The sequence below is a fragment of the Hylobates moloch genome, unplaced genomic scaffold (genome assembly GCF_009828535.3).
Source record: "Hylobates moloch isolate HMO894 unplaced genomic scaffold, HMol_V3 SCAFFOLD_8, whole genome shotgun sequence".
Lineage (NCBI taxonomy): Eukaryota > Metazoa > Chordata > Mammalia > Primates > Hylobatidae > Hylobates > Hylobates moloch.
In genome coordinates this window covers 1,824,371-1,849,073 of record NW_026652283.1, presented here as the reverse complement: position 1 = coordinate 1,849,073, position 24,703 = coordinate 1,824,371, and the positions used below count along the sequence as shown (strand labels likewise).

General features: G+C 57.1%; 2 protein-coding genes across 6 annotated transcripts in view; one reads left to right on the top strand and one right to left on the bottom strand.

Annotated features, from left to right (window-relative positions):
• Nucleotides 1-24,703, top strand: part of CACNA2D4 (calcium voltage-gated channel auxiliary subunit alpha2delta 4) — a 131,356-nt gene that overhangs the window by 80,264 nt on the left and 26,389 nt on the right. For all 3 annotated transcript variants that reach the window (XM_058443010.1, XM_058443008.1, XM_058443009.1), the window contains exons 25-26: nt 1,272-1,399; nt 4,480-4,560. In XM_058443010.1, coding sequence (XP_058298993.1) covers nt 1,272-1,399; nt 4,480-4,560 — 209 coding nt within the window. The remainder of the gene's footprint in view (nt 1-1,271; nt 1,400-4,479; nt 4,561-24,703) is intronic.
• LRTM2 (leucine rich repeats and transmembrane domains 2) lies at nt 8,445-24,654 on the bottom strand. Of its 3 annotated transcripts, none has more exons than XM_032159295.2 (5): nt 24,289-24,654; nt 17,593-17,780; nt 16,974-17,112; nt 13,611-14,201; nt 8,445-10,951 (listed from the first exon to the last, which is right to left on the bottom strand). In XM_032159295.2, exons 3-5 carry the CDS (start codon nt 17,038-17,040, stop codon nt 10,497-10,499), a joined length of 1,113 nt encoding a protein of 370 aa, XP_032015186.1. In that variant the 5' UTR covers nt 17,041-17,112; nt 17,593-17,780; nt 24,289-24,654; the 3' UTR covers nt 8,445-10,496. The 3 variants fall into 3 exon arrangements, with proteins under 3 accessions (XP_032015186.1, XP_032015187.1, XP_032015185.1); XM_032159296.2 differs by having other exon boundaries at nt 17,557-17,777; XM_032159294.2 differs by having other exon boundaries at nt 17,593-17,777.

The window sequence follows — 24,703 nt, the reverse complement described above, 5'->3', positions numbered from 1 at the left end:
TGCCTGGCACAAAATGTCACTGGTGCCAAGGCTGAGAAACCCTGCTCTAAGCCAAAGCCGGGTTCTGGGGGAATCAGGGGCTGGCCCACCCGGGTGCCCAAAGGAGGATGGGAGCCCAGAGGAGGGGCTGGGGGCCGAGCAGTGCCACCTGCCGCTTCGCAACCCAGGAGACTCCAACAGGTGAGGACCTGCAGGCACCTGGAGAGCAGCGCAGGGCCCCTGAGCCGACCTGACCCTACTCTCCTCGCCTCCCACCCGCCAGCTGCTCCTCTTGCTAAGCACGCCCAGCCACGGAGCGCCATCTTTGAGCTTCTTCCAGGACTCTGTGACAAATCCACACTTGCTAAGCAAAGCTGAGGCTTTCTAGGAAAACAAATTAAGTTGCTCTTCCCTTTCCCTCCCTCCTCCCTCCCCTCCTCCCCCCCACCCATCCCTGGAGAAGAAAGAGCACCACTGCCTCCCTGACCCTTCCCTCTCCCCGTCTCAGAGGCTTCTAAGACTGGAAGCAGGAGATTTGAGGCAGACAGACCTTCCCAGTGCCTCTGCCTCCTGCAAGCACTCCCAGGGGCTCCCTTCACCCAGACTTGAGGTGAATGGCAGCCCAGGAACTGTGTCACAAGGCAGGTTGCTTCTGGTACATGTGAGCCCGTCACTCTCAAAACCAAATCTCAGTTATCCACCTTGCGGATTATCCACAGCAATGTGTCTGCTCCCCACCCCCACCCTGCTTCTCCCTGCCTCCCACTCTGCTTCTGGCCGAACACTCCCTTCTGTGGGCTGCTGTGTGTTCAGGGAATGCAAAACCATAATTAGCAAGGTAAAGCTGCTCGAAAAAGGAAACTCATAACGCATGCAAAAACCTAGAGGCAATTCTCTTGAAGGAACCATTTGGGGGGGATTGATGCCCTCCTATTAGTGCAGTGATAGAGCTGACTACAGCTTCCTCCCTCAGACGTGCCAGTGAGCCAGACAAGAAGAAATTAGGCTCTATCCAAAAGAAAGAAACCCTGCAGGCAAAAGAGTTTACATAAAAATGGAAAGTATTCCCTCATTATACAGACCCTATACCTCTTGTAGCTGCTAGTCAGATGCAGCATCATTTTGTTTCTAGAAAAGGCGAGAATTGCTGGGAAACATTGTCTGGGGCAGCACTAATTTAGGGGCTAAAATCACTCTCTTAGCCCAGCCAAGTTGACCTTGTATGAGAAAAGGAAAGAGGGATGACTGTGTACACAGATTCGGGGAGAGGTACCACATCTTCCTCCTTACAGGAAGTTCCTGACGCCGGGAGACGAGGCCAGCATGTTCACCCTGGACCGCTTCCCGCTGTGGTACCGCCAGGCCTCAGAGCATCCTGCTGGCAGCTTCGTCTTCAACCTCCGCTGGGCAGAAGGACCAGGTAACCCACAGCCCTGTGCTCCTGGGGCTGGGCCAGTCTGAGGCCAGTCTCATGTCTCCTGCTGCTGTGCTCTTAGTGGGAAATGGGAACGAGATATGGAATAGAATGTCCAGACAACCAGGGTTCCCCTCCTGCCTTCCCTCCTGCCATGCATTAGTGACTTAAGAAAGCTCATTGGCACCTTCCCACACCACAGGTCCCACGCTGAAGGTGGGCCTGATCATTCGATTCCCTAGCCAGCCATCAAAGTTGGAGTTTAAAAACCTAGCATGGGATTCTAGCCCCGATTCCAAATGTGAGATCAGAAGAGTCCATCTCTAAGATTCTCCTATTTATCCTGCATGTCTGTGAAAGCTTCATAAACCACCCAGATGGGTGGTTTCATTAGGGGCTGCAGTACTCACTAAGTCAGTGGGGCTGCCCTGCTCTTCCAAAACAGAAAGAAAGCAACCAGTCCCCAGTTACTCAGAACCACCCAGGACCAGCCTCAGGGAGCTCGCAGCCTGCTCCACAAGCCCCTCTCAGCTCAAGAGAGGCTGTGCCGGGCAGGTGGCGGGGAGGGTGGGGTATGAGGCAGCCGCAAAATCCCTGGCCGTGCAGGGCCAGGGAGACTCTCAGAGTTGATGGGCACCCGACTGCCAGCCAGCCCCAGCCCCCATTCTGGAAAATAACCAAAATAAGAAAAATTAAGTGACTCTAACAGAGCAGCAGAAAAATCGCCAACTGTTTAGGCCTGCAGAGGCTTCAGTGTCTGCATAGCCTGGTGCTCTTGATTTACATTCGAAGAGACTGTGGCCCAGGGAGCTGCAGGGGCTTGTCCAGGGATCCCAGAGTGCATGGCACAGCCACCCCTCCACCACCCCTCCACCAGGTGACTGCTGGGGCAGCTGATCCCATTCCAGCACATGGATCCAGGGGCCTGGAGAGTGTGCACAGGCAGGTGGGGTGAACCCCAGGAGGGTTTGCAGGAGGGTGGAGACTTCTGAAAGGAAAGCCAGGGCTGGGGTCACCCAGAATGTCCTCTTTAGGGTGACCTTCTGCCAAAGGCCTTCCACCACCACTTTGCCAAAACCATCCTCAAGTGCCATGATGGAGAAATGTCCTGCAGCTGATGGCTGGGGAGGCCCAGGATCCCGGGGCTCTTCCTGGGACCAGGACAGGGAAGGCAAACAGCAGGGAGGAGCTCCACCCCACCCCCTCCGGAATTCCGCCTCCCTCACCTGGCGCTATGCCCCTCCTCCCACTTGTGCTGTTCCCTCCACACACGTGCCGATAACTGCTATCTTCACAAAACGATTTTCCACGTGTTTTTTATTTAATCTATGCAACCCCATGAAGTAAGTGCTGTCATTATCCCTCAACTTCCACAAGGAGAACATGAGGCTCAGAGAGGTTCTGTGACTTGCCCAGGGTCACACAGCAAGGGAGCCACAATGCCGAGCTCTGCCCTAATCCAAGCCCAGGCCCCGTTACCACACTGAATGTAAGGAAAGAGGGAGGGGGAGTTTTTATTGCCAGTGCAAGCCCAGCAGGAAGGCTCTGGACGCAAAGGGGAGACCCTTTCCCACACCGTCCACCCCAAGGCTGAAAGAGGCAGCTCCTCCTCCGTGGCCACACCCTCGATAGCAGCACAGTGGGCCCCCCAGGGAGGGCACCCACAGGCCCTTGGAGAGGTTCTATAGTGAGGCCCCAGACCCTGATGACAGGTCCCCTCCTGCCCGCATTCAGCAGGACTGAGCCTGCGCTGCTGGGGGAGCTTTATGTGACGATGAGGTGGGAGGGTGGGTGGGTGAGAAGCTGAGCCACGAGGAGAAAAGAGGGAAGCTAGAGCCCAAAAAGGGGGCCTGGTGAGGAGGGAGGCGGGGCCCACTTCCTCTCCACAGCCCGCTCACTTGCTCAGCGCACGCACACACTTAGACACGTGGCCACCTCTGCACACTCCTTTCCACCCCAAAAGAAGGAAAACAACTGCGTTTCAATGGGGAAAAGAGGACGAGCTGCCTCCAGGGTGAGGGGAAGCTCCCCTGTCTCTCTAGGCTGACATAGTTGCCCTTTGCCATGGCCTGGTGGGCTAAGTCCTGCCCACGTGGAGCTGCATCGTGCAGTCAGTGCCTAGAAACCTGTCCACACACAGCAGAGCCTCAGCAATATGCCCACAGCCCACCTCTCCCTGGGCCCTGCCCCCTCCTGCGCTCCGTGCCCTGATCATTCCCATCAGGTGCTGGGCCAGGTAGCCACGGTGAGCCAGGCACTGAAATCCCTGATGTCCCCAGAGACTGCATCATTAGGGTCTCCACATCCTCACATCCGCGTTTCCTACAAGCCTCTGCTGGCTGGGGTACAAATGCGACGGAAGGTCTGTCCCAGAAAATGGGCTGTGGGACCCAGGGAATATTGTCGGGGCTGCCACGTCGCTACCTTCAAGATGTCTGTGGACACAAGGTGGGGAATTGTCCCTTCGTCATCATGGGGCAGATTCTAGAATCAAGGACAACCTTACGTATTGGAAGTTCCTGGAATCAGACTGCAGTTTTAGGGTTCTTGAGACATTTGACGACAGCAGGTGTGATGGGTAATCTTGGCGACGTGGCAGATGTGAGAAGCTGGTGGTTAAGTCCCAGGATAATTGACACTGTTGTAATAATCACCACACAAGAGTCCCGTGACCTGTTTGCATCATGCAACGTTTGACATCAAGACATTCTAACAAAATATGATAGCATCTCAGAACGTGTTTGCCCCTTTCTCAGAAGTTTAGTCTGCGGCCGGGCGCGGTGGCTCACGCCTGTAATCCCAGCACTTTGGGAGGCCGAGGCGGGCAGATCATGAGGTCAGGAGATCGAGACCATCCTGGCTAGCATGGTGAAACCCCGTCTCTACTAAAAATATTTCTGGCCGGAGCCATGTGGTTCTTCAAGACCCGTTTGGGGTCGCCATAACAACACAATCTCCAAACGACCCTGTCCCCACCTCGTCTTCGCCTGCTTTTATTCCCGTCTCCTATTCCAAGAAAGTGGTAGCGCTCCACCTGCCCCAACCACAGCTCTTCCCCGGTGACTGGGTTGTCTTTGTTTCCCCAGAAAGTGCGGGTGAGCCCATGGTGGTGACAGCAAGCACAGCTGTGGCGGTGACCGTGGACGAGAAGACAGCCATCGCTGCAGGTAGGAACCGCCCTTGTGGCGCTGAGGCCGGGAAGCTGGGGACAGTGTCAAGAACAAGGCATAGATCACAGCAGAAGGCCCCACACATGTGGCCAGGGCCACAGTCCCGCCGGTGAAATGTGGGATGGGCGGAAGTGCACTCTTCCTAAGCCATTTCATTTGTAAAACCATAAAACTTTAGATGTAAAAGTATTCATGAAGTGAGCAAAATGAAGCCCAGAGAGGCCACACAGAAGAGAGACTGCAGCCCAGCCCCCAGCCGCCCCCCTCTTCCACATAATATATTTACTGTATGCAAGCTTCTCTTGAGAAACACTTCCTGTGGGTTAATAGGGCATTACTGAGGCATTCTATAGCTGAACGGAAGGCTGGCGGGCAGAGCTCTTTTATTCTAGGCCTTTTATCAATCATCGTCATCATCATAAAGCCAATATTTACTGAGTATCTACAGTGTGGTAACTTCTTGAAAGCTTTGCTATTGAAAAGATGACCTGAAGACCAGCAGCACTGAAATTGCCCGGGCCTCTGTTAGAAACACATCGTCTCAGGTTCCAGCTCATACCTGTTCAACCAGAGTGCACTTTACTGAGATTCCTACTGATTTGCCTAAACGTTAAAGCTTGAGAAAGCTCTTTTGCAGTATTAACTGATTTAACCTTTACAAATATTTTAGAGTGTAGGTATTACTGTCGGTGCCTATTTTATAAATGAGGACCATAGGCTCAGAACGTTTGGCTTAAAGCAACCCAACTAGCAGGGATCAGATGCCGTAATTCAGTCCAGACCTGTCTTTTCCCCAAAGTGTTACTCCACCAAGATGTCCTGCCTCTTTATAGAGCAAACAGTGGATGCTGATTCCTGTGTCATCCCCTTACGTGCTCCGTCTCCTATTGCCTTGGGGTCTCGTATCCTGCTTAAGAGGGAAGTGGGACTGTGACTTGAACCCCTGAGGCATGAGCTCAGTGTGTATGTTCAGCATGTGCCAGGCACTGCGGACTGCCTCCCACGCAGTCCTTGGGGTGACCCAGTGAAGATGATGGTTTTGGCTCTATTTTACAGCTGAGGAGACTTAGACGCAGAAAAATTACTTGCCCAAAGCCCCACAGCTAATAATGAGTGAGGCTGGGATTTGAACGCAGACCGCCTCTCGTTGGAACCTAGGTTCGCTGCCCTGTGCTGCAGTTTGCCATGGCTTACGTGATGAGAGCACCTGTGACCCTCACAAGCTTCTCCTGACTTTCAGTTTCTTAGTGCCTGCAGAGTCCTTGGTGTCTCTGCCTAGCTGCCTGAGGACGATCAGGTCCCCGCAGTGAAGCCCTCCTTACGCTTGTTTTAGCTTCAGTATCTGGGACCCAGCTGTGTTTTGAAAAGTTGCGCGATCCAACAGGCACTCGAGCTTGGCCATCCTGGCTGCATGAACGCAGCTCTCAGGCACCTGCCTTGTAACCGAGGCCCTGGCCGGGTGAGGACTCTCGCAGCAGGATGGGGACAGAGCAGACAGGATCAGGGCAAAGGGGATGCAAGGGAGCCGGCTGGGCTCTGTCTTTCCGCCTCAGAGAGGGCACCAGGGCCATCCTGAGTGGGGTCTTGGGCTGTGTGCCACTCTGGGATAAGCGATGGGGGGAGAACGGCTCCGTCTGACATTGCCAAATTGCCGCCGGTAGAAACCCCGTGTCACTGGTCATCTGCGATGCAGCCACCTGCAGCACTTGGAAGGGATTTTTGCCCTCCCAGCTGCTGTGCTTCCCTGGGCCCAGGGCGCACTAAACCCAGACCCAATTTCCAGGCCAAACTTTGACTCCGAAATCATCTCCCTACATACTGTTCTGTGCTCCCAGCCAAGCCCGTTCCTGTGCTGTTCCCACGTGATGGGGGCTCCCACGTGATGGGGGCCTTCTCAGCTCCTGTACACCTGCAGGTCTAGGAAAGATGGGACAGGGGGTCAGGCTGCTGGCTGTGCTTTCCTGCACTCTCCAATTATTTGATAGCATTTTTAACTCAGAGCTGAATTAGAGCCCAGAGGGGTTGCCATAGAAACGGTGTCCCAGTGCCTCCAGTTTAACTCACTGCAGAGATTCGCTCTTACACTCTGGGGTGCATGAATGCCAGAGGAAAAGAGTGGGGTGCTGGAGACCTGATACTTCAATTATGATTTTTCTTTTGGTCTCCTTCTGTCACTTCCTCTCCCTGGCCTGTGGCTCAGCCTCCCTGATCCTGGGGCCAGCTGGAGCCTGTAGCTGAAGGAGGGGTAGGTGGTTCATTTGCTGTCCCTGGAAACGGCTGGCACTGTGAGCGTGTGAGCGCCAGGCCTGCTGAGTGTGGTGTCTGTGGTGGGGGCTGTATGGTGATGATTGTGCACAGAGCTCAAGGGGAAGGTAGGAGACGGGCATTCAGCCCAGCCATGGGGGCAGCGGCAGGCTGCGCGTCACTGCCATGTATAACACCACTGGCTCACACAGAGGGTAGCGGACCAGTAGCGATCGTGTTCATCCCTAAGCAGGTGGTTTATAGACAGCTACTGCAAAATCTCCAGAGATCTAACTTTTGGATCAGGATCTGTTTTCAATTCTCCATGTCCCCCAGGCCCTAGGCGAGGAATGAGGTCAGGCTCCAGGATGGGGCTGTAACAGGCAAGTGTTTGTCCAGCAGACGGGCATTCTTCCAGCACGACTTGCAATGTACACAAGCCCCTGCACAGAGGCCCTTCCTGCCGGCCAGGGCTGCAAGAGTTCTCCCCTCCTGAGAGGTCAGCCTCAGTACACGCCCAGCCTTCAGACCTTTGAGGGCTTCTGTCTGGGAACCATGACATTTGAATTACACACGTAAGCATGACAGAGACCTGTGCCAGGCCTGGGAGGGGCCCCGTTCTTGCTTCTCCAGTGGGGCTCGGGAAGACTTGTCTTGGGCCCTGCTATAATTATTAGGGCTATAGGAGAGCAGCAACCCTACACTTATCACCACCTGGGGAAGGCGGACACCTCAGCTCTGCCGTGGAATGGAGCTGAACTCCCGGGGGACCCTGATGGTTCATCTCCCTCTAGGGTTTGCTCCTGGCTCGCTGGGTTGTTATCCAAAGGAAGATCCTAGGAAGGAGAAAATTCTGCCTTGGCCTCTGAAGACTAATGAACCATGTAGCCGAGGAGGGGGTTCTCGGGCCGAGCGTTGAGCCCGCTCTTCAATGGGGTTTGCAGCGTGCTCATGGTCCCAGAGTCTGATGCTCTTCCTCATCCCCTCTACTTGGTGCCTCACTCCCCAGCCCTCCAGTCCGAGTTCACTCTGCAGGCCCAGAGTGTGGTTTGCCGGCACCTGAGTAAGCCCTGAACGGGCTCCTCCTCCCAGCCAGCAGCCCCGCCAGTGAGGCTGAAAGAACCCAGTCAGCTGAGGCCCCTCCAACTGCCCTCCCCTCCCACTGTGCAGCGGCATCCTCTGGGCAAACAGTGCCTTCTCGCCACATGAGCCCATCTGTCCTGGCTGCCAGGGCCAATTCCTGTCAAGCCTGGGTGGATGGGCAGCACCCACAGGGCACGAGCCACGGTGGGCTCCCCAGCTCACCTTCGCACCAAACATCGGTGCCGCCTAGCGAAGCTGCCCTGAGGCTCAGGAACCTGCCTGTCCAGCCAGGGTAAATGCACCATCCTGGCTCTGCCAGGCCACGAGCTCACTGCCCCCAGCCACAGGGCCTCACTGCGATCCAGGACTCGGCCTCCGCCCTCTCCCAGCAGTGCCCCAGCCCTGGCCTTGGGTGGGAGGCACCATCTGTCATCAGAGCTCTACGCATCAGGGTCATGGCCACCGGCACTTTGTCCAGCCTCCTGGGGAGGATGGGGGCAGGAAGCAACTCTCCAGGCACCCAGGTCCCCTTCCCACCCAATGAAACCAGGAAGTACGTAGGAAAATACAGTCTTTATTGGTCTTCTGAAACAACAAACCAGAAATATAATTTTGCCTTTAAAAATCTTCTGTCTCAGGCTAAAGATACCACCATTGACAATGCCCTCCCCTCCCTCCAGTCCCTTTAGAAAATCCCCAGATCTGGCACCAGCCCGCACGCCAAAAGAAGGAAGACTGTGGCCGCGGCAGGGCGGCCGGGGGTCCCAGTAAGCAGCCCATGCCAGGCGTCCTCTGTCCACCTGCCAGGACCGACCTCCTCACAGGCATTCCTCCAGGCCCCCAGCTCACCTCACCCACCCACTGCTGCATGAGCAGGGAGGGTTGGAGCGGGGCACAGGAGCAAGGGCTGCCACCTCCCTCTGCTCAGACCCTTGGCTTCAGGGTTCTCGCTGGCTTCTTCCTGAGCCCCCATCGAGATTCCATCCAAGAGCCAGGGTCGAGCCTGATACCTCCTGAGCCTGAGGGCATGACACCTAGGTACCCACCATCTTCACACTCTGAGGAGGGGCGGAGCTAGGGAGGGGGACAGGTAACCTGGAAAACCTGCACTGCCTTGCAGCAGGTGGCTCCGTCCCAGACAGGCTCCCCACCCACTCTCTGGTTTGGCCCCTGCCTGGGTGCAAGGAAGTGCTCTAGGGAGCCACACTGAGCAGACAAAGCCCAGGAACAGAGGCCCCATCCTGGGAGCCTCTGGGCAGCATGTGGCCACCCCCTCCCGCTCCTGGGCTCTGTCTGCGATAAGCTGGCAGGCAGTGAGCCTCAGGGGAGCCACCGTGTTCTCTGCCTGCCACCTGCTTTCCCCAGAGGGTGCCACCAATGGCAAAGCACCACCAAGTCCCAGCCCTGAAATCACAGGCCAGGAGTACTGAAGATGGAGGGTGAGAGGCACAGAGTCGTGGTGCCAGGCTGCAGGCTGTGGAGGAATCGGTGGGGGCCCCACAGGGCCTGGTGCTGTGAGGTGCGTGGGCAGGACCGAGGCAACACCAGTGGTGTGTGGCTGGGTTCTCAGGAGGCCGCCATGCACACATGGAGCAGCTCCAGGCCCCTGGGTGGTGTCCCAGGAAAGCCCAGCAGGAGAGGTGTGAGAGGGTTACCATGGTGACAGGAGGTCTCCTCCAGTGGCACCACTTTGGCCCACTTTAGAGGATCTCAAAGGATCCTGGTGTTACTGGTTGAGTTCCTTCCTGCTGTTGACTTGAGAAGATTGCAGTGAGCAAGCGAGAGGCTCTGTGATCTCAGGGAGACCCCCGGGGGAACAGCATGTCTCTGCTGTCCGAGTGCCCATAGCCTGGGTCTCCATGTGACCGTGTGAGTGTGTGTGTGCGTGCATGTGCGTGTGTGTGTGTGTGTTCTTTCAATCTATGTGACTGCACTGGTGATGCAATGGGTGTGTGAGTGAATTAGCGAATGCAGGAGCATGTGGTCAGTGTGGCCTATAGCAGATCCAGGGGCACGATGGCATCGGCCAGGGGTGTATGGTGTTTCTGAGTGCTGGGTCCCGATGGCAGGGCTGGTGTGTTTGCACATTGGTACCAACAGTTGTAGAGCTGGACCAGCTTTCACACTGCAGAGGTGTTAAAAACGTCTTTCTGGCTTAGGAGAGAGTCTCAGAAATCTACCTTCATCCCTCAGATCCCTCCCTCCCCAACCCCTCAGTGCAGGTGAGGTGGGACCAGCAAGGTAGGAAGAGTCACCAGCTATGGCCACCCCAGGGCAGGAAGGGCGACAGGGGAATGCCCAGTCCGGAAGCCTCCTCTTGCACACACCTCCTTGCTTTGCTGTGGCCAGAGCTTAGGGAGATTCCCCAGATGTTCCAAAGATTTGCTGGCCCACAGAGGCGCATCAGCAGGAGCCCCCAGCACGGTGGCTTTCAGGGAGCCTCGAAAGTGCAGGGAGAGAACCCGCTGTGGCTTGTCTGCTGGAGGGCAGGGAGGAGAGTGGACTGGGGGAGGCAATGGCCAGCGCCGGGTCAAGGTGGGGGCTGTGGCTGAGCAATGCCTTGTGCTCTCCCCGCCCTTCCTACCTGGCCGGGTGGGGGCGGGCGCTCAGGCCACAGAAGAGATCTGCTTCTGGTCCTCGTGCTCGCCCTCGGGGTCCCCCATCAGGGGCTGGCGCTTTTTGAGCTCCCGGTGGTACTTGGCCATGAGGGAGGCGTAGATGCAGCCATAGGCAGCGGCCACCACCATCATGATGCAGACGATGCCGCACACGACCCCCGCGATGATCACCGTGCCCATGGCTCGCCTCACGCTCGCCGGCCGGTGCCTCTGCTTCTGTGGGCAGGCTGTGCTGGGCTCCGGCTCTGGCTCAGCCCCGGGCTTGGGCTTAGCGGGCTCTGGACTGGCCTTGGTGCAGGGTGGCCCAGGAATATCCAGCCCAGCTGAGCTATTCTCGTCCTCCAGCTGGGAGCAGTAGTTGAACATCTCCATGGGGACCATCCGCATGTCCTTCCCCCTCAGCTCCTTGGGCAGGGTGCAGGCAAGCTGGTCCAAGCGCCCCCCTGCATGCAGAAGAAAAAAAGAGGGGCTGACCAGGCATCCAGAACTCGCACTCCCTCTCCCCGTCCCCACCTCCCCAAAACGGAAGCCCCAGAAGGTAGTTTTTATCAGCAATGTAGTCAATCCTGGAATCACCATCTATAGAAGAGGAAGCGGAGGAGGGAAAACAGCATTGATTGAGCCAAGTCCACAGTGAGTTACGTATATCGTGCCATTTCATCCTCGCAGAAGCCATGTGAAATGGATATTGTCTTTATTCCCATTTTATAGAGAAGCATGCAGCCACTTCCATCCGGCCTGTCCTCTCCCGGGCCAAACTGACCCACAGAGTAGGGCAGTGCTGACGTGGGGAGGTTCCCAGGAAAGGGCTGTCATTAGAGAGCTGAGCGTCCCTGCCACACTCTCTGCCCCCGAATCTGCCTGCTCGTCACCTGTCTGTGAGCCCAGGATACCGTTCTCAACACAGCATCTTATCCTTCCAGGGTTCTTACCTCTCACTGAAAGGACAGCCGTCAAAACCCACTGCCTGTGCCACTGCCCCTCCGTGCAAGACCTTTTGGTTGCCTAAGAATGGGCAGCTCCCTTCTTGGTGTAGGGAGGAAAAGAGTTGGGCAGGAATGTTCTCCTTTCCCTCCTTAGGAGCAATCCAATGGCCCCATCAGTGCCCTAACCACAGCCCTGTGAGTACAAAGGCATCTGGAGGGGGAATCCCGGAGGCACATGAGGCCAAGGAGAGGAGGCTGGTGTTGATGAGGAGGTGTGGGCACATGGGCGCACGGGCTGGCCAGGATGTCTTCATGATGATGGTGGAGCCTGGCTTGGACATAGGGAGACACAGATGCAGGACAGGGGTAGGGTGAGAGAGAGGGTGGCTGAGGACAATAATCTGTCTAGACGTCCCCTAGGAAGTGAAAGTTGGATTCTGGCCCTCTTTCAGCTTCCAGTGAAATCTAGATGCAGGCACTAGACCTCCTGCTGAAAAGACGCAGGCTGCAGCCACTCCGTCACTGGCAGCTCCCTCTGTAGCCCATCTGCCACAAGTCTCCTCATACAACAGGCATCAATCTTTCCCGGGGATGCCGAAGGAAATATTCCAGGATTTTGTTTTTAAGAAATGCAAGGTTGAAAGCAACTCTGCTCTGGAAAAAGTCTGAAAAACGCACATTCTCATGGCATGCCTTTTTGTGCTGGGAATTCAGTTCCCGACGACCATAGGAGAGGAGGGTCTGAAGACACCTGACCTAGTTCCCCTGTGCGGCCGATGCCTGGGTGGCCTGCAGCAAACCTCCATCCCAGGAACATGTATCAGTGCTGCCTGGGGACGCAAAGCTGGGTGCTGACAGGGAGATGCAGCCTCATTTCCCTGCTCGGAAGACCCAAGGTTGAATCCTGGCTGTGTCATCTTGTGAAAATTATTTAATTTATTTAATTACTTATGAGTTTTAGTTTTCTTAGCTGTAAAATAAGAAGGTCTATCTCAATTAGCTGCTGTAAGGTTTAAAATCATGTACATGAAAAGACATTGGTAAACTGGAAACTATGTAAGTAGTAATCATTATTTCCCCCCTCATGAAAATGGGAGAAGTTATCACAGTGACTAACATTTTGTGGCACTTTATAGTTCGTAAAACATTTTTAATTAACTAACAGAGGAGAATTTCATGGAAATAATTGAAATTGTGGCTGGAGATGAAATGAAAGTAGTAAGACTTTAACAAAAAGCATTGGCATTATTTTCATGACTTAAATATTGATTCGTTGGCTCAGCAAACATTCATTGAGCATCTTCTTTGTGCTGGGCACCTCTCAAGCCATGTTCCGTGCACTGCCGCATTTAATTCTCACGATGACCCTAAGAAATAGATACTGTTTCCTTCCCACTTTACAGACAAGGCCCTGCCACAGCGAGAGGGTAACCAGCTTCTCAAGATCACACAGCTAGCAGGTGGCAGAGCCCAAATTCAGACGCAGACCTGGCCGTCCTCACCACCGTCTTGCGCACCCTCCTCTCCCATGTCATGTGACCATGTCATAGGTCATTACAGCACTTCCCCATATTAAAGACAAGGGGAAGGGAAGAAAGTAAAACCTAACCCGTTTGACTTCTTCTTAAAGTTTGGATAACAAAACTTGGGAGAGAAAGTTGGCACTGTCACCAAAAGGAGGATTTGGTTTCACTGAGGATTCATTCTATTCCCCTCTCATGTAAGGGGAGATGTTTAAGACACGGCTGTATTCCTCAGAAGAAGAGCTGTTTTTCTCCCTCCTTCTACCACACTGGGGAAGCCCACAGGCAAACCTGGTGGGATACAAAGCCCAGGTGTCTTTACTTCCCTTATGTAACCTAAGAAAGGGAGATCCAGTTCAGTGAGTCCCCCTAGGAGAAAGCGGGGAACTGGCTGGGGGAGGGGATGCAGAGCAGGGAGGGGAGGGTGGGGGTGGAGGGAGCAGCACCAGCCTCTCTCCCATTGGCAGGAAGGGTGATGGCTCATCTGAGGGGAGGCTTGTGACTTTTCTAGCCGAGCTGGCACAGAGGCAGGGTCGCCCCCTTCTTTCCCCTGGCCTGCTCTCTGAGTCAGCACCCAGCCGCCAGGAGGAAAGTGTGGGGCCAGAGGTGATTGTCCCAATCCCTCGAGCCCCAGCAGGGCCGGCTGTGCTCACCTCGGTAGGAGAACCACTCCATCCAGTGTTTGAACTCACGCAGGTTACAGTCACACTCCCAGGGGTTATCCCCCACCTGCAGCAGCTGCAGGTTCGCTAGGGGTTCAAATGTCAGCCGGTCCAGACTCTGCAGACGGTTGGAGCGAAGCGAGAGGGAGCGCAGAGCCAGGAGCCCGTCGAAAAGGCCAGGGGGCAACTGGGCCAGGCCGTTGATGGACAGGTCCAGGTGGCGGAGCAGCGGCGAGTGCCGCAGTAGGTCCCTGTCCAGGGTCCTGATGCTGTTATTGCGCAGCTGCAGCTCAGTCAGATTCGTCAGGTCCCCGAAAATGGAGTGGGGCAGCTGGTCCAGGAAGTTGTTGGACAGGTCCAACCGCTGCAGGCTGGACAGGTTGGCAAAAGCCCAGCTTGGCAGGGCACTCAGCTTATTGTTCAAGAGCAAGAGGGTTCGGGTGGCCGCGGGCACATCTGGGGGCACCGTGGTGAGGCCTAGGCCACTGCAGTCAACCTCCAGGCTGCGGCTGTCACACTTGCAGGAGAAAGGGCAGGTGGGGAGGGCCTCCACAGCATACAGGGCGATCCAGCAGGTGATCCCTTGGTGGGAGGCACAGACGGGGGAAAGAAAGCAATAGGACAGGTCACCACCTCCTGCTTCTCTTCTCTCCTTTCTAGCTCATAACAGGCTCTTGGCTTTATCTCCTTTGGCACAAGCCACAATCAATGCATAAACATTTATTAACCACATAAAAGGATAATTAACAAATCCAAAGCCATTTCCATATTAATGGACATCACACAGTGTCTGCAGGGCGCCCTGCCTTGCCACACATCTGGCAGAGAAAGCACTTGAGTGGAGAGTGACCCTGCAGACTCAGCCAGAGCCCAGAGGACAAGCCATGCTGGTGCACAGTGATAGGAAGCTCACAGGGCCTCCCACAGGACAAGCCATGCTGGGGCACAGTGATAGGAAGCTCACAGGGCCTCCCACAGTCATCTCCTGGGGAGTTTGGGTCCCATTGACACCATGGATGTTGACACGATAAAGGAGATAAGGTTGTCAGAGAAGCCTGCTCCCATGCCCTCTCCCAGTGTCACTGCCGGGACAAAGTTTCTCTTTCCCAAGGAAAATGGCCAGGCTGCTGGCTCCCTCCCCTCTGTGGCCCACCCCAACTCTGGAGCTGTGTATGGAAAGGCGAGAGCACAAAACAGCTCTCCTAGCCCTGTCCTTCACAGCTTCCCAAGTGCTGTTCTGTTTCCATGAACCCCACACCCGTGATGACACTAGCAACTTGGCATGAGGATTTAGAGCCCAGGCTGTGCACCTAGGGTCCCACTGTGGGAGAGACAGGCTAAGATGCACAAACCCACTTCAACACTGACAAATCATGGGACCCAGGACACATTCCACATTAACCCCCGCCCTAAAGCCACCCAGGCTCTCAGCTTGGGCTTCTGTTCCTAGGGGCTATAGGGCAGCATTCCTGCATAAAGGCCCAATTAACAGAATTCCTTTCCTGGTCCCATCTTTTGCCCAAGACCCTTCTTCATAGCGAGCGTGGGGTCCCGTCCGTAGGCCTGGGAGAAGTGACCCTCAGGGAACAATCACATCAGAGCAGTGCCTTCCATTGTGCAGCAGCCCTTTCCAATAGTGGCCTCAGAAACCCCTAAGTGTCCTCCTGAGTAGCAGAGAATCCTGCTCATCGTGAAAGAGAACTGGGAAGAATTCAAAATAGTTCAGCCCCACCAGGTCAGCCCAGCCAAGGTCAGTTCCACCCAGCCTAGAGAAAAGATCTCAGCCAGAGAACTGATGGAGAAGTTCAGATCCAGCTCACAGCCCATCGGCCCACCCCGACCTGGGACCTGGGACCTGGGACCTGGCTGTCCTGGGACCAGCCGATGGGCTGTGAGCTGGGTCTGAACAGCCTTGAGTCTTGTCCAGTAGGGTTCTGGGTGTCTGGTGTCCCAAAGGGTGGAGCTTGAAGGAATAGGATGAGACTCTCCCCTTCCCTGCCTGGACGATCAATGACAGCTGACAGCTGACACGTGGCTAGATCTGGCCTAGGCCTCCCTGCAGCCTAACAGCGAGCCTCGCTGTTCTTGGTGAGAAGTGAGCACAGGCACAGCCATGGAAGCCACTGGAGACCCTTTTTCTGGCCATCTTGGGTTACCTCACGTCTCCGCTCACCCTCTCACCCCTCTGAGCCCGTCTGCTACCAGATCAGCCAGCCCCATACCACCACCCCAAGCCATTTGAAAATCAGCATTCTTCAGACTTGACTTTCCCCAGGAAATAAAATCCAACCCATTCAGCTCCCTCTCAGAAGGATCTGCATCACCAGAAGCCGCTCGCCCCTCCCAGAGAAGGGCCTGACAGCAGGCCAAGAGAGCCGCTGCGGAAGGGCAACTCCCTGCCCCCACACCGACCCCCCTGGAGACCAGGGTGGCATAAAAGCTCCAGTGACAAGAAAACATAATCCCGTATTGCGAGGTGTTTAGTGATGCTAGAATGAGGTTGAAAGGAGATCTGAGTCACTCGGGGGCCAGCCTCTCTCACGTGGTGAATAATTCAGGCTGCCCGTGCTGGGCGTTGGATCACAGGGCTGGCCCCAGCAGGAAGTCAGGCGGGACCTCCCTGCCACCGTGTAGCCTTGGGCAGACCAGCCCTTGCTGACCTTGTCCCTTTGCCACATATAAAGAGAATTCTCAGCACTCCTTTCACCCTGACAGCTGACAAGCACTGCCTTCATTCACGCTTCCTCCTCTTTTTGGTAAATGGACGGCTCAGTCTGCCTATATGCAGGAGGGGTTGGACCCACTCCCCAAAGTCTCTTCCAGCACTGCATCCCACGAGCCCACTAGGTCCTCTACTGAGAGTTGGGAAAGCAGAGGCATAAGGAGCATAAGAGACACCTCCAAGCTGACCCAGCTCCTGGCCGAGCCCAGCCGAGGGGACAGTTCCCCATGGGAGCAAAAGGGCTGGCCGCAGTCTGTGAAACAGGCTGACAAGCTCAGGTGACACCAGTGAGGCTGCTTAAGACTCAGCAGGCCTGCGTTCCAGCAGAGCTCTTCTCTTATCGGGGGCCCCAGCAAGGTCACAGAGACTTACCTGGGGGAGGTAGAACAACTGTCGTGGCCTCCAACTCCAGGTCTGACCACTCAGCACTCAGCGGTGACTGACTGGCAAGGATGCTGTCCCCATGGGCATGACCCTGGCTTCCCAGAACATAGCCTCAGGTATCCCAGGAAGATCTGGCCTAGGCCTCCCTGCAGCCTAAGTGTTGCTAAGGCTTCATATGGCGCTACCTACAGTCACCTCGGCACCCCCACCCCATCCACACCCTCCTCCGGGGCCAGGGATGTACTCACAGGAGACCTGCGTCCACTGCAGGGCAAGCCTGCCCCTCTGCTCAGGGCTGCTGCCTGGTGCCAGCATGGTGAGGCCCACGGCTCTCCGGGCCCTGTCGTTCTGGGGAGAGAGGAGCCCCTGGTGCGCCGCCCGTCAGTCCTGAGGGAGGGAGAAGCACTGAGCGCAGGCAGGCGTGGGAGCCCCGTTCCAGCCCAGGGGTTAGGGAGAGGGCCCGGGTGTCTCTTTACACTCCTCATGTCCTCTCCTGTTCCTCTCAGTTATGATTCCCTGGGTGGGGGGAAGAAGAGGAGCCAGGAAGCCTTCAACCCCCTGGGGTGGGGGCAGGGCAGGCTTCGGCTTTCCAGGAGCCCGAGGGTCAGGCACAGTGCTGCAAAGCTGGGGGTGCACCCGCGTGCCCACCCAGCCTCATCTGCCTTCTTGTTGCCTCTCGAGTATGTTGATCACTCAGATGTTTTCATGGCAACCTGGTCTCCCATTTGGGCATTCCTTGAGTTATGGGTGGAAAAACTGAGGTCGTCTCCAAAGTGAGCAGAGTGAGGTCACAGGCCACAACTGTCACTTGTCCCCGGAGCCTCCCCTCACCTGGGTCCCAGTTTCTCCAGCCTCACCACAGCTCACCATGGCCCGAGGGAGGCAGGGGCCAGGCCCTTGGCAGCTGCAGCCGCGTAGGGTGTGAGCCGCTGGATGGCCTGCCGCTCCCCCCTGCACCGCCGACGCCCACGCAGAGGTGAATAGCAGCACTCTGTCTTCCGCCAGCCAGGCTATAATAAGACTCATCAGCTCAGGGGTTCATGCTGTGGCAGCTGCTAGGAAGAGACAGGGACACAAGGAGAGGTGAGATCGCAGAGCAGGGGCGCTGAGGCGGCCAGGGTGCAGGAGCAGGCTTCCTTCAGAGCGGACAAGGGGGCTCTTACCCTTTCTAGGGTCTGCCCCCCAGTGTCTCCCAACTGGGACACAGGCTGTGTGCTGGGGTCTCCACTTCCTTCCAGATGGGAGGCCCAGGCTGCCAGCCCATCAGAGAGGGGGACAGGGGACTGGCATGTGTTTACCTGCTGCAGCTGGCGGGGGCGGGGACGGGGAGGGAGGGAGGATGCCCGCACCCCTCTCCTTTGCCCTCCACGGGCTCCCTGCATCAGCCCACCGCTCCAGGCGGCTCCCAGCCTCTGACCTTCCTTGGTTGCCAGATTTGTTGCTGGGTGATTCCTGGTTGCAGCCTCCCTCTCCCTGCCCCCATGGGCCTATGTAATTCTGGGAGCCCAGGAGACAATATCAGAGTGAAAAAGGCAGGCCCAGAGGTGGAGGGAGCTGCTGAGAAGCTTCAGTGCTGAGCCCAGAATCTTGGCCTGTCTGTGCAGGTTTCCCCTCGGGCATTAGGGTTCTGCTGCAAACCCTGTTGCCCCCATCTTCTCCCCTCTGCTCCCCTCGGCCCCTCCCTCCTTGGGTGCTCCTCAGGCGGCCACAGCAGTGCTCAGTTAGAACAGGACAGTCGGCTCTGCCCCCGGCAAGGGCAGCCTGCTGAGGAGCGGAGCGCTGCCCTCTCGGCTGTCTTTCCTCCCCTTCCCCCACACAGCGAGGGTGCCAGTCCGCCGAGGGCCCTGCAGGCGTTGGCAGGGGGGTCACAAGACTGGGCACAGATGTGGGATCGCAGGCAGCCCAGGTGCCCATGCAGCCCTCAGGTGGACCCACGTCCCTGGCATGAGGGGTGGAGGAGCCCCTGAGTGTGGCGCTGTCATGGTTCTCTAACCACTGTCTCAAGGCCAGGCTGCAGTGGGCTCCTGGTGCCAGTTGGCAGGGGTGGGGGCTCTGGGTCCAAATCTCCGGCCAGTTCTTTAAACAAACTGCTTAAACCCTCGGGGCCTCAGCTTCTTTATGTCTAGAAATGGTGACCGCAATACCTGCTTGGTGGAATTTGTATGAGGATCAATCTAGTGAAGGGAAGAGAGTTGACACACCCAGTGCACATCACCATGGAAATTCAGGCAGAGGCTCCTGCTCCTAGCTTGGACTTGAGCCCAGGACAGGCGTGAGGGAGCAGCAGTTCCTCCCTCCAAGGGAGAGGGGTGTCAGCAGCAGGTCTATGTGACGGCTTTCTTTCCCGATCCCACCAACCTCACCTGTGAGGTTACTTCTCATTCCTGAGCAGCCCGGGCCTGTGGAGTCTGTGTATTTCTGCCCCACACCTACAACCCTCACAGGCCTGCCTTCAAACAGCAGCGTCCACGCTGTCGGTCCCTCGAGCCCTGACCTGCAGCATAATCTCTCTTACTCAGTGAAGAATATCCATATCAAGAGCTCACAGTCCACGGCCACCCAAGACACAGAGATGTTGATCACTTGCCCAAGGTCACATGGTAAGTCCAGGACTGGATTGCAGGTTTCAGAGCCAGGCTGCTCATCACTCCCTGGTGACTGTCACCCAGCAGTGGCCCTTTCAGGGAGATACTTATATGTGCACAGAGGCTTCCCAGACCTGTGCTTGGAGCTCTGTACACAGCACGTGATGCAAACACACACCCACAGAGAGCTGTGCAGCTAGGCATGTGCTAACATACATGTGCCTGCATGCTTGCACACATGCACACACGCACCTTGCTGGCAGCACTCCAGCACTTCTCAAATGCCAACACTCAGGCAGCTGAGTGAGATGCCTCTAAGTTCCCAAATGCCCCCAGCAGACGATGTGTAAGCCACCTCCAGCCTGGAACTAAGGTCTAGAGAGAACCCCTGCAGGGCAGTCCCTAACCCATGAGACACCTCCTCTGCTCCGGGCCCATGTTGAGGCTGGATTCCCCATCTAGGTGTCTGCTCCCACTCCTTCCAGCTTGCTGCAGGCAGATGGGTAGTGGAGAAGCCCTCCCACCCAAGCTCGGGCCAGTCTCCACCCGAGGCTTCTGCCTCCCCTGGATAGGCTCCTCTTTGCATCCCACTGCACCCTTTCCCGCCCCTCAGTGCCTCCCACACTGTGAGCCCAGGGGTTAACCAGCAAACAGGCTGGTGAAGGTGGCCTCTTGTGCAGGTTGGAGGTCCCATCTCCAGCCTCGAATGGGATGTCACCTGCACAAGTCAGGCCAGTCCCCACAATGCAGACCCACAGGCGCTGTCTTGCAAGGTGGCAGGACACTGTTGATCCTGGTATTGTTTAGAGAAATGTGATGAAAACAAGGCCCCCAGGTCCATGCGGATATGCCCTGTGCTCTCAGCAGCTAATCCTGCCTCCCTGGGTCCCTTGGGCTTGGACACCAGGGCCTTCCCGAGAGCAGGAAGAACAGCGCAGCTCGCAGGGGACACCAGTCGTATGTGTGTGGCACCACAGAAGGACTCCTAGGGAGAGGTGGGGCTGCAGCCAGCACTCCCTAGTTCCTTAGCCTCTGCCTGCCAACACACCTCCATCCAAAGGACCCTTCCCACCCCCAGAAGAGTGGAGCCTCCTTAAGGAAAGGGGGTGACCTACATTGGGAGGCTTGGAGAGCAGCTGCCGCAGCAGGCACTGACAGCTGCTGAAATGAATTCACAGTCTGGGAGGGAAGTCCCTACCCAGGGTGCAGCATGGGGGACAGCGAGATCTCCTATCTCCAAGTCCCATGGCCTTATCCACTCTGGATGCTGGGCCTGCTCCTAACCCAGTCCTAGAGACAGGGAGGCCAAAGATAAGGGGCTAGGCCTCCACGGAGTCCCTCGCCTCCCTTCCAGAGAGAGCCAGGATTGGAGAATGGGGCTGGAGAGCTCAAAGCAGTCAAATGAGGAACTCTGGAGGGCCAGAAACATGCGGCTTTGGGTGTAGCCCGTTGCAACTCAAAGTGTGGCCCACGGACCAGCAGCATTGGTCTAGCTTGGGAGCCTTGTAGAAAGGCAGTCTCAGGGCCCACCCAGAATGACTGAGTCCGAATCTGCATTTTAACAAGATCCCCAGGCGATTTTCATGCATATTTGAGTTTGATATGACTAGGCCGGGCACCTCTCAGCAGGGCAAACGGCCACCGAGGAGACCGTGCTGGCCTGTCCCTGAGTCTCCAGGACCCACTGAGAAGCTAACTGGGACCTGGGGAGAGAAAAGATTACCACAGTCACAAACCTGTGTAGTTTTCTTAATCCTTGTAACAACTTTCTGAGGTTAGTGTTCTTGTTACTATCATTTTGCAGATGGGGGAAACTGAGGCACCAGACATTAAATAACTCACCTAAAGTTAGGCAAATGGAACCATACGGCTCTGAGTCCGAGCTCTCTGGCTCCTAACTCAGTTGTCTGTCTGCTTACACGTGGGGGTTACTTGTACAGGAAAGCCAGAGGTAGGAAAGGAAGACGCCGCCTTTCCTCTGAACGTCCTCAGCAGTGTCCACGGCACTGCCTGATCCACTCTCGCTGGAGCTGAGAAGGCAGCTGTTTTTGTCCCCATTGCCCTGATGAAGGAACAGGCTTTGTGACTTGCTGGACTGAGACTCAGCAAGCCAGGTTCTCCTCTTCCCAGCCTCCCATCTTGAAGTCCTGGGAGGCCTAGATCTTACGAAGGGTGGGGGGGCTTTCCAGAAACCTTTCTGGCTGGGGGTTGTGTGCTGAGGTGAGGGGAGTAGGCCGGAGCTCTGTTCTGGGGGAGCCAAGGCTGGGGAGGCCGTGGGGGAGCAGGAGGCCCCAGTAGGAGCAGGGGGTTCCACGTGCGGAGCTGAGTGGGCTGTAGCCACCCCAGGAGACTGGGGGTGGGAGCTGCCTCCCTGCTAGCACCCCACCCGGCCCCCTCAGAGCATGGAACAGCCTGCACGCACTCACTCACTGCAGAGAGCTAGGTTGGGACAGCAGGAGCCTGGACGGCTCCGTGCACCTGCCCCTTCCATTTCTCCTCAGATGGAGGTTAATTAGTCTAGTCTCAGACTCTAGCTAGAAACCTCCAGCACACTCACCACAGACCTGGTGTCCGCACCCTTCCTCTCAGGCTTCTGCGCATGTCTGTCCCTCCACATCAAGCATCCAAGACACACAGCCAGGTAATGCCCATCGGGCCTCCACCTCTGAATTCCTGACTCCTGGGCCATCAGGCCAGCCCTAGGGTGCGCCCACTCCCCCAGCATCTCCCCTTGGTCGAGGGTCCACACCCCTCAGCGTGGAAGAGTCACAGAACTCGGGGGTAAAAGGGGCATCGGCAGCCACTCTGCTGCCCCCTTCACTCTGCAGAGGGCCAGAGAGAGGCAGAGCCAGGACTGGGTCCACGCCCTGGGCCTGCAGGGGCCGTGCCCTTCCGCCAACCCCAGGAAGGCTGAGAGGGAGGCCGGAGAGTGGGCAGCCAGAGCCCCGGGCCAAAGACAGCCTGAGATTCCATGTGGCCAGGACGCAGGGGAGGCTGCCACGGCCATCTAGGCTGGGCTCCCCCGCCGCTGCCCGTCTGGGCACCCAGGCCCTCTAGGACACCTGCCCATCACCCCCATCACACACGCTGCCCAGGCAACAAGGAACCAGGTTTTTAAAATCTCTATATTTGTACTTGGAACAGCCATATGCCCTCCTGGTTCATTTTAAAACACATGCCCCATCCTCACCCCCAGCCTCCTGCACCCCCGTTTCCTTGTCAAATATTCCCAATCTCAAACAGACCCTCTGGGAAGCAGAACAGAGAAGCCTCCTGAGTGGCCCCTCATGGGAGCTGCTCCCTGACATGAAGGAGGCTAAGGTGTCCACTGGGCCCAGGGGCCGGGCTCGGGGTGGTGTTCCCAGGCAGGGCACAGGGGAGGCTTGGCTGGGGGAAAAATGAGGAAGAGCAGAGGGGCAGACAGCCTCTATGCTGGCTCCTTTCTCCTCTGCCCACCCCCAGAGCTCCCAGACACCCCCAACCATCACATACATGCCGTCCCTTCCCCCTTGCTACACTGCCCGCTGAGGCCCAAGCAGCCCAGAGGCGGCCCCTGGGCTCTAGTGCCTGGGAAACAGGAGCAGGGTTTGCTCCTCCTGGGCCCAAACAAGCTCCTGTCAAACCCCAGAGACACCAGATCGGCTGCTTAAGGAGCCTTTCTCCTTCCCCCTCCCCACGGGCCTGGCTTTCCTGGTCTCCCTCTTTTGGCAGTGCTGAGACTTTCTTTCTGCCGGTGGGGAGGTGGGGGTGGGAAGAGCTGGGCTCTTCTTGGCAGCTCGGAAGCTGCTGTCGGGTTTCCCTACCAGCTGGACTTCCCCCGCCTCAGCTCCACGTGCTCGGATCCCTCCCCGCCCCCACCTGAGGCAGTTATCTAAGCTGCAGGGGTGTCATCTGAGTCACAAAGAGGCCCTGCCCAAGTAGCCCTGACAGCCGGGTGCCAACACCCCCCAGAAATGTGGACAGCTTGGGGGTGGGGCAGAGACGGCTGCCAACTGGAACCCAGCCCCAGACCTGCGGGGAGGTGCAGGGACTCCTGGTCAGGCTACTCCTCTCTCCAGCACTGTCCAGATGGGCCTGGGGGATTGACAGCAACTGTCCCGCTCTACTGAGGGTGTCCATGCCCCCTGCTTGGGTGAAGAAGCCAGGCAAGCCTGGCCCCGCTGTGTACCCCCCACCCAAGCTCACTGCCCAGCCGTCACTAAGGCTCCCTGACCCGTTTGCAGATGGACGGCTGGGTGCACAGCTGCGGGACACCCCAGCAGGTTCTCGCAGGTCTGGCTCTCCTGTCTTGCCCTTGGGCTAGCAGGGAAGGGCTGCGATACTCCTCTCTCTTGCCCACTCCCAGCCTCACCCTCACCAGGCAGGCTTCATGCACAGCTGAGTGGACCCATGCTCGTCTGGGGGAGGGTTCCTCCACACCCTTGTCCAAGGACAGCCACCTGCAGGCAAGCTATAGGGAGGCTCAGGCCCTGGGTCTGTGCCTATGCCTCTGACATCCAGGCCCTGCACCCTGCCACCCTCCACCCCAAGCCTTCCTCTGACCTGGCCCTGTCCCAGCACCTGGCTGCCATCCCAACCGCTTCCCATGACCCCCGAGTTTCTTGGGGCTGTCTGTGCAGAGCCGGGCAGAATGACAGCACAAGGCTGTTGGCTGCTTCTCCCATGCTGCAGGGACCGGTTTCTATGCCACCCGGGACTGTCATCTGGCGCCAGCGCTGCCCTCCTCCCCACTTCCCAGCAGAATCCACAGCTCTTGTCCCCAGCACTGTGGGCTCAGAGTGCCCAGTGTCGTGCACCTTTGGGATGCTCAGGTGCCTAAGCCCGAGCAGCTTCTTCGGCCCCAGCGATTGCCCGCAGGTAGGAAGCAACTGCAGCTATTCCTGCAGGGCAGAGATGGCCGGTCCCCACTTCCCATGCCCCGACCACCCCCTGTCCCCACCAACCCTCCATTCCTTTCTACCAGCCACTCAGCACTCACCCGTCTTTACTCTGACCGCAAACGCCTTCAATCAGGTGGCTCTCGACCCTCCAGTAAGACCCTCCTGGGATTCCTAGAGAAATCCAGACACCACCGGCAGGCAGAGCGCAGTGGGCACTGGTGCCAGAGTCTCCACTCAGCGGGAGCAGCGGCTGGCACACAGCACACAGCACCAGGAGGTGGACTGCTTGAGGCAGACAGGGGAAGGGGCTGCTGGGTCAGTCACAAACTGAGAAGGAAAGAGAGGGATGGAGGGAGAGAGAGAGGAGAAAGGGAAGAAAGGGGCGAGGGAGGAGAGCGCGCGCGTGTGCGCGAGCAGCGAGCCAGAGCCGAGCGAGGAGTGACAGCTGGGGTGCATCTGCGATGACAGCGGCAGCAGCACACACAGGCGCACACCAGAGGCGCCACGGCCGCG